Genomic DNA, 9,091 nt, shown 5'->3' with positions numbered 1-9,091 from the left:
GAGTTGCAAAATACATTTGTGAATGAAGCCAAATATAGATAGGATTGGATTGTCGTATTGTATATTAATAACAATGGAATGAGACACCCCACTGTGACATACCTCACATAGTAGCATTCAAATCGAAAGTAGGCCTAGGCCTACCTGTAACCGTTAAAGAATGCATAATACTTTATTATTTGTTTTTCTTATCTTAATATAAACTATTTTTTATAATAAAATATTACTCAATTAAAAATGCTTAGGCCTACTGCATTTATATAATAACGATTTGAAGCAACTCGATCAAAACGTCGAGACATTGTCAAAACAACAGTTCCAACTATCATACGTGGTGTACCACAGGCATTTAACGCAGGATACACTGGCAATTAAGCAATTGAGAAAAAAACACAAGCATTTAAAATATTGGACTAAAAAAAAAAAAAAAAAGAATTCACAAACTGGTACGGCAATGCAGCATAATTTTGTCACATTATTAAAATAAATGTTTTAAATGATTCACAGGCACTTCACTAAAATCTTTTAATTTACTGGCAGAAATCTAAGGGTAGCCTATAGAGGAAGACTATGGACATAGTAATAATTAAACATGAACAAGTTCATTTGAAACAGTGATTCTCAAAGTCTTTGGCCGACGACCCTAATAATCGTCCAGGTATTTAATCGCGACCCACTTCACAGTATTACATGGTTACATGCTTTTATGCCGCAAAAGGTGTTGTCCAGGGTGATAAATTCCTGTTGGACCACCAAGGACATTTATATTGTACCACCAAGGACATTTATATTGTAATAAATGGTTATTCAATGAAGAATAATAATCCTCTATTAGAAAATATATTTAATGGCTAATGCACATCGAAACATATTTAAAATAATATAAAAACAATATAAAATGAAAATATTTCAAAACGACCTCTTAACCGCAAAATATTTTTGGCGACAGGATTTTGAGTTGACTCAATTTGAAAACCATTGTTTTTGCTATTTCTAATTTTTAATTGGAAGCTAATAATTTATTCAAAAAGTAAAGTAACTTTTACAACTACTGTGATAAGTATGCCTAATTCGTTAAAATAAGGTAAGATATGTATATAATTTCAATCAGTTTTAGTTATAATATCATATAATGTTTACTGAACAATATCTAAACGTGTTCCTACCATATATTTATGGAGTCTATTTTATTTATTTGTTCGAAAATCTCAGATATGAAATACAAAAATATACAATACAGGCCTATATATACGGTAATCATAACACAAATAGAAAAAAAGTAACATGTACTATTAACACGTTATTATTATTATTACTCTTATTATTACTATACTAGTATTATTATTATTATTATTATTATATTATTATTATTGTTAGGTAAAGAGTATTAATATGTGAATAAGGTCAAAACAAGTACCTAGGTTCTGTCTCTTATACACATCTAGATGTGTATAAGAGACAGTGGATATGCCACGTAGGACAGTGATTAAGTTCACTTATTGGCATATCCTTGGCCCTCGTGCCTAAAGAAATGAAATGAAATGAAAAAACAGGTCCAAGAAACCTTAATACCATTTGTTACATATAAAGGTCAGATGTATCAACGATCATCTTTATGAACATTGTGTCGTCTCTGACGTAAGCGGAGTCTTTGAGGATTTGTTGTGACACAAACAGAGGGCACCCAGAAGCTATGTTCATGTCGCCAGTTGGTCTTTTAAAACTGCTACTTCTGCCGTCAGGCTTAAATGAATCTGTGAGGCTACGTTTTCCGGTCTCTTGGTCAAGCAGAATCATCGTTACCTACAAAAAAGTTGAGAAAACAATGAAACATTCCATTCCAAATTAAGAGCATGACGGTTTAAGCAGAAAAGAAAGAAAAAAAAACACCTGCTACACATAATAATGCAACATATGTCGGTGGGTATTTTTGAAGGAATTCCAATTAATTGTTTCAATGAAAGTAACCGTTAGATGGTTCACCGAAATTCCACTTTCATATTGCTGCATACATATTTAAACTATTAGGCTAATATTAGTTTACCTTTTGGTTGAAGGGCCATTGTAAAAGAGCATCATAATCTCCTTTCATGACCACAAAGAAGAGGGACACATGAGTCCCCTTCCCCATCCCGTCCCCATTCAAATATATCCTTGCACACATTTTGTAGCCATACCGACTGGTGTAGAATGGCTGGCTGTACAAGGACACAATTTTTCCACTATCTGCTTCCTGCTTCCGTCGACGTATTCCCGAGATTTTCCATAGTAACACCCCGTCGTAACTAGCAGTTTCCAAGAGTTGGAATCGTAGATCTTGTTCAGATAGTTTCACGGACTGAATATCCAATTCCTTTTCAAACTTGGTCAGCTGAACTTGGGCTAAAATGTTACGAATATAGTCAAACACAATTAGGTTTTATGTCGTTCAACATATGACCACATATCACTGCCCAAACAAATTAAGATACAATATAAAATTAAAAACTTTCACTTAAGTGAATAGGATATAAACTTTAAATTGTCAACTTCATTAGATTAATATGACAGTAAGATTCTAAAAATTGATATTTTAAATACATACTTGGCAAATTGGGTCTTGCTACAGCGCCTCCAATGTGATGATTATTCTGTTCTATTCCTTGCACTTTCTTCGTCAACGTTTTCGTTGAATCTTGGAGAGATGCAAGCAGCTGTCGAAGCTCTCCGATGTCCTTTTTATCAGCAGTAGCTTTTATTTTATCTTCCAACATTGCAATGTTATCTGCATGGCCGGCAAATAGTCTCTGTAATTATATTAAATGACCATTATCAAGTCAATTATTTTTAGAATTTGTTAACATCAAACAACAAGTACAGTTACGATGAAATTGTGTAAATAGGCCTGTCTCTTTATGATGCTTAGATAAGACTTAAAATTTAGTTGTTTTAGCGTGAATCTTGGTATCTTGTTTAAGTCCAATAACCAGTGCGGAAAGGCAAGCATCTTAACCACTAACATACAGCTACAGTTATATTAATTAATTATTTGTTCTGGCACGGATATTATTATATATTTTTAGTCTCAAACTCGTAACTACAGGGGAAGAGTGAGATGTGTCAATACACCAATCACTTACGACTTACGATATCGAATAAAATATATTACTGACTTGCATATCCTATTTCAATTCAATGTTATTAGCCGTTTGAGCCAATATGGGGTATGGCCTATAAACTGCCTATAAACTATGCATATGAAGAATGGTAGTTGTCATGGTTAATGAGACTGGCCATAAGGCAGATTCCTGTAGTTGGATAAGTATAATTATATGCAAGTGGTGAAACGTAGAATACTATTACCTGCAGGTTAGTGATACGTTCATCTTTAACTCTCTGTGTTTGCTTAATAGATGTAACTTGGTTCAGAAGTTCTTTTTCCTTCTCATGTTGTATACTTCTCTGACTTTCTAACTCACTTATATGGCGAAGGGACTCAGAGAATTTCAAATTCATTTGTGCAATGACCAGTATTAGCAAATCAAGGTGCTGGTTAACACTACCTTCCATGTGTTTTTCCATTCCTACTTGCGCACCCTGTAAAACACATATAAAGCGATACGAATTTTAAATCAGATTTTGGTTCGTTGGATTTTTACGGGGTGTGACCAAAATAAAATAACCCACGGAAGTCTGAGGTTTCCAGTGGGGTCCCTCTGGTGGCGAGCAGTACACTGAAATACAATCCCATATTCTTTCTGAAAAGTGTATAGGCCTAACTGTGTTCTTTAACGTAGGCCATACTTATTTATAGGTCCCACTCTCTAGTTGAAAGACAAAGACAGACTAGCGGTGGATTTCAACCAGGAACAAAATATTCAAAATGGATCTTCAAACTAATATGATTAATACTCAAGATTTAAAAAAAAACAAAAGAAGAGAATTCCCTACCTTAAATTCACATCCATAATGTTGATATTTACAGTTTCTTTCTTGTTGAGGGCAGTCTTCATTCAGATGTTTTTCCATCATATCTTTTTGGATCTCTTTCAACCCGCAGTCATTTGGACATGAAGCAGGCAATTTTGGGCAGAATTTTTTATGGTTCTAAAATAAAAGATAATTTTTTTATTTTAAATAGAACATTATAATTTGATGTATAATCTATATTTTTTTAGAATTAGTATTACAGAACTTAAGGTATAAATTAATACTGTATATGTTGGACTGACCTCAATATCAGAATGTGGAATGGCCGATTTACAAAACTGACATTCAACCAATCGGTGTTCACACTGAGCTTGTAGATGTTTCTTTAGGTCCTTTCTCATTAGCTTTGTAGCACATCCTCGTGCGTGATGCAAACAAGTGACAGGTGAAAATGGACAACTTTCCAAGTGATGCTGAAGTTCTTTCCGGGGAAACGTCTCGACACATCCCTGGTCCTTATGAGGGCAGTATATAATTGCTTTTAAGATTTGTCTACGAGCATGATGGTCAGGAGCGAGTTCGTCTTTGCTGAACTCTTCATTACAGTTTGGACATGCTGATTTTCCTGAATTGCTAAAGTTAAAAAAAAAAAAATATTCCTAATATAGAACTCACTACTGTCATTTTCTAAAAAAATTAACTCATTTTAAAGAAGGCTTATGAATAGGCATCTATAAAAAAACATAGTAAGTGTAGGCCTATAAACATAGGCCATATTGTTACTGTTGAATTATGGAAACAAGTAAATCTAATTATAAGGTACTATAAGTATTTCCACTGCACATTATTCCAAAAAGCAAATAATGGTATATGACTCACACTCTCTAAAGGAAAAACAAAGAAAACTATGTATTAATTAATACAAAACTATGAAATTCAGTTTTAAGCCTACAAAATTCGGCTGATTAAAGACTGTCTGAGATATCTATCAACTAGATAATAATAGGACTAACTTAAAACGTGTTGTAATTTTAAAAACTCAACATGACTGCATCATGATATTGATAGACCTTATAAAAAATATAAAATAAGAAAGACACCATCTTCAATGCATTAATATATAAATAAAGAAAACAAAAAAAAGTTAATTACTTCACTCGAATCTATGATGTCAGAAGTGAGGTAATAACAGATTTAGTACGGCTTGAATAATTAAATTTCATGTTCATGCTCATAAACACCGAATTTTATGAAAGTGGTTGTAATGAAACAGCAAATAAGTAAACAGGATGTAGAGATACAAGTTTCCCTAAAAAATTCCAAATATTATTCATAAGATTGCCAAAATAGATAATTGATTCTGATATTCCTTGGGCATTTCTGGTACTCTAATAATCTAAATTTAATATGAAAGATATTTTGTTTATAATACTGAATTGGAAAAAAAATGTCAAAAGAATCATGCGCAATGCCTGGAGAAAGAAAAAATAATGTATTTTTTTCATGTGGAGGTGACTGCTACATGAACTTTTAGGTGATGCATTAAGGAGTAGGTCTATCCGACATCGTGCATTAATTGAGACTATGGCATGTATTATGGCCCATGTGCACGTTAAAGAACGCAGTAGGCCACGCAGTAGGCCTACACTCTTCAGAAAAGAGTAGGGGCCTTTGTCTCCCGGTGTACTGTCCAATCACCACCAGAAGGACCCCACTGGAAATAAGTCTTCTTCTAGACTTTTGTGGGCTATCCTTGGTGTTTACACCGAATAAATCCAATCCAATAACAATAGCATGCTTACAGCAGTTGAGATGTACAGTACAATCCATTTACACTAGTCAGTCAATTCAGGGAGATGTAAAAAAAAATATTTTTTACATCTCCCTGGTCAATTCATCTAAACACCTGGGTCTACGGATAAATATCAAATTAGTGTATTACTGTACAGTACAACACATAAATAAACACATAATAAATCATCGTCCTCTGCTGACATTTTACAGTGGCAGATTCAACACCCCCTCCCCCAATTTTTCTCATAATTATTTTAAAAAATGGATAAAAAGAGAAAATCATTTTAAAATTTAAATTCATCAGGTGCCAAATATTAATGTTTAAACAAAATCTCCAGTTCTCCCAATCGAATGTAATTTTCACCCGATTTTACTGATTTTACAGGTTCCCTCCACAAAATACTGATTTTGATTGATTTGATCGTTATTATTCAATGTATTTGCCGCCTGCTCGCTTCGCGGTGCAATAGACAAGCAGCAATTTTCAATTCGAATGTCGCCACCAACGGCCAATTATTTGTAGTAACGTGACTTTTTTGGTATCTTGCATAATATTTTGGTTAATTCTGGAACCCTCCAGATTTGTTGGTAGGCCTAAATCTCCAGATTTTTTAAAGATTCTTAATAAAATCTCCAGATTTTCATGACCCAAGGGTTGGCAGGTTTGCAATCATTGTGAAAGCCTTCCTCTACTTCGAATCTTGGATCTGCCACTGTTTTAAGCACTTGCTTGAGTACATGTGATTACGAAAGTAGGCCCTACACAGGTGGTAATTTCATCAACAACTGGCAATCCAATTGAATAGCTGAAATTGCACAATATGATTGCGTATAAAACCGAAAGGTCCACTGATTAATCTCAGATAAGAAAGTATAATACATACTCCAAGTATTGAAATACACGCCATCGTGTTGGGATTCAATATTTCGACATTAATTATGTCATCATCAGGCCTGGTGATGACATAATTAATGTCGAAATATTGAATCCCAACACGATGGCGTGTATTTCAATACTTGGAGTATGTATTATATGATGATGACATAATTAATGTCGAAATATTGAATCCCAACACGATGACGTGTATTTCAATACTTGGAGTATGTATTATACTTTCTTATGATTGCGTATATACAGCTAAGTAGGCCCTACTGGCACCGGCTTTTCTTTGAACAAAATCAATCAGCTACAGAACTTCATCAGGTTACAATATCAAAAATATCATGATACTGCAAAACAATTTTAACAAAATAGAATAGGCTTATACAATTTTTTTAATAAGAACCAGTAAAATTTTGCCCAGGCTCAGTGTTCTTATTTTTTGGCCGATTTTAGGCTCAAATTGTTCTTATTTTGTTCTTAGTTTACAGACCTTTTAAACAAAAAATTATATAATTGTACAGCAGTTGTGCACTGTACTGGAATGTAGGTGGAAGTAACCCCACAAAAAATGGCCCCCAAATGTCAGATAGTGACACTTACTGTACTGTTATAGAGGGTATTACAGTCACACCTACTGCACACATATGTACAGATATAATATTTTGGTTTAAAAAAAATATACACTTCATTTGAAATTTTACCTCAGCCTCAATTTGTTCTTATTTTGTTCTTAATTTTTAAGCAATTTCAGCCTCAGTGTTCTTATAAAATGTAGAGCATTAATTAATCGATGTGATTAAAAGCCAGAAATGCATCTATATTAACGAAGCATGATGGGGTGGATGCAGGATTTGGCAGAGGGGGTGCGCGGAGTCCACATCACCTCAGGCCCACCATGGTTGCAGGGGCGGATCCAGAAATTTTATGACGGGGTGGCGGAACATTGGCAATATATGGATTTTAAGAATAGGCCTATCTAGGCTCGGAAATGGCACTCTCTGACGGTAAAAATTCTTTTTCAGAGCAGTGTTCCTAGACAGATTTTTTTTCCCGATGCTACCCCTCCACTAGACACCCCTCAAGGGTGTCAAGAAGGTCTAATGAAGGTCCATAGTCTATTTTATTTAGTATATATTATTTAGTATTTATAGTACAAAAAAAAAAGAAGAGAGTAGGCCTACTGTAGGACTGTACTTACTCATGTTTCTGGTTTAAAATACAGCTGGCACAAAACCGGCACCCGCAAGGCACCTGCATTGCATTGTGTACGGCAAGTTGACATATACCACATCTGAGGTCTTCTAATAAACTTTCGTTGAAAAAATTCAACTTGTAACCAAAATCTGCTAAGCTTCCTAAACTCAAATCTGTCTTGGTTAGCAGATTTGAATTTGCGTTTTCGGACTGTGTATTAAACATATGACAGTGGCTTTAGGTGAACAAAACACAACTATATCGTTATCTGTAATTCATAGAAATGACACCACAACTTGTAACGTGTTTGGCAAAACACTAATCACTAACGTAATCAACCAATCCAGAAACTACTGGAAAAAGGGGATTTCCCATATCTGTGTGACTCCGCCCCTTGGATATTGTTGCTAAGGTCTCACATACGGTAAATAGTAGAGATCAGTGGCAGGCCTAGGTACACGTGCGTTTTTTGTAGACAGGTGCGTATTGGGGCCCTGTTCTGATTAGTAATTTGTTACGTTGTTTCAAAGAGTACTCTTTTGTTTAACTGGTTTGATTGCACTCTGGCATGGTCCATTTTATTTAGAAAAACACACGGAGCCAGAAAGAGATGAGGCGGTAAGAGCTGACTATAATGAATGTGAGAATGACTATAAGCATGTCAAAATCAGACGCATTTATGCAATTAATCATTTCATGACTGTCTGATGATATTATTTTCTATATTTTTGAAGTTATGTTAAAGTTTATAATCGTAGAATTGTCGTCCGTAGCGGGCGTCAGTCCGTTAAACTGTTTTTCCACTTCCACTCGAATCTATGATGTCAGAAGTGAGGTAATAACAAATTTAGTACGGCTTGAATAATTAAATTTCATGGTCATGCTCATAAACACTGAATTTTATGAAAGTGGTTGTAATGAAACAGCAAATAAGTAAACAGGATGCAGAGATACAAGTAAACATTTTCAAATATTATTCATAAATCTATTTTTTTTAGCTGGTTCGTAATAGGGAGTTTTCCTCATTTCAAAGTAGGGGAACATCATCATCAAAAAAAAAGTGGGGGGGGGGGTGGTGAAGGGAGTGACTTTCACAGATAGCAAGCCTCTACCACCTCAGTCCCACGATAGTTGTGTAGGCAATTTATAATTATGGCATCTCTAGATGGACGGAAATGACATAAATTTTAGAATATAATTTTCTTCTTCCTACATATAATTTTATTTTAATAATTTGGAAAATTTAGGAGCCCCTCCCTTTGAATCCTCCACTGACCTTCGGTGGTTAACTTTCGATTTTCAACAAAAAAT

The 9,091-nt window shown here is 34.4% G+C and overlaps 1 protein-coding gene across 1 annotated transcript; it reads right to left on the bottom strand.

Moving 5' to 3' along the window:
• Positions 1–1,468: 1,468 nt before the first annotated feature.
• On the bottom strand, positions 1,469–8,065 carry LOC117111939 (TNF receptor-associated factor 3-like). Its single transcript, XM_033254986.1, has 7 exons — positions 7,785–8,065; positions 4,212–4,542; positions 3,931–4,086; positions 3,343–3,576; positions 2,585–2,786; positions 2,045–2,382; positions 1,469–1,803 (listed from the first exon to the last, which is right to left on the bottom strand). The coding sequence occupies exons 1-7, from the start codon at positions 8,003–8,005 to the stop codon at positions 1,579–1,581; spliced, it is 1,707 nt and encodes a 568-aa protein (XP_033110877.1). The 5' UTR covers positions 8,006–8,065; the 3' UTR covers positions 1,469–1,578.
• Between the last annotated feature and the right edge of the window lie 1,026 nt (positions 8,066–9,091).

Source organism: Anneissia japonica, unplaced genomic scaffold, assembly GCF_011630105.1.
Source record: "Anneissia japonica isolate Jap-2015-1 unplaced genomic scaffold, ASM1163010v1 scaffold1594_len1068242_cov183, whole genome shotgun sequence".
Taxonomy (NCBI): domain Eukaryota; kingdom Metazoa; phylum Echinodermata; class Crinoidea; order Comatulida; family Comatulidae; genus Anneissia; species Anneissia japonica.
This window is presented reverse-complemented; position numbering and strand designations above follow the sequence as displayed.

Excerpts from the sequence above, each read along its gene's own strand:
- LOC117111939 (XM_033254986.1), bottom strand. The coding sequence starts at position 8,005 with ATGTTTAATACACAGTCCGAAAACGCAAATTCAAATCTGCTAACCAAG. Across the intron at positions 4,087-4,211 it reads TTCCACATTCTGATATTGAG|AACCATAAAAAATTCTGCCC; the intron begins GTCAGTCCAACA and ends CTTTTATTTTAG. Across the intron at positions 2,383-2,584 it reads AGCAAGACCCAATTTGCCAA|CCCAAGTTCAGCTGACCAAG; the intron begins GTATGTATTTAA and ends GTAACATTTTAG.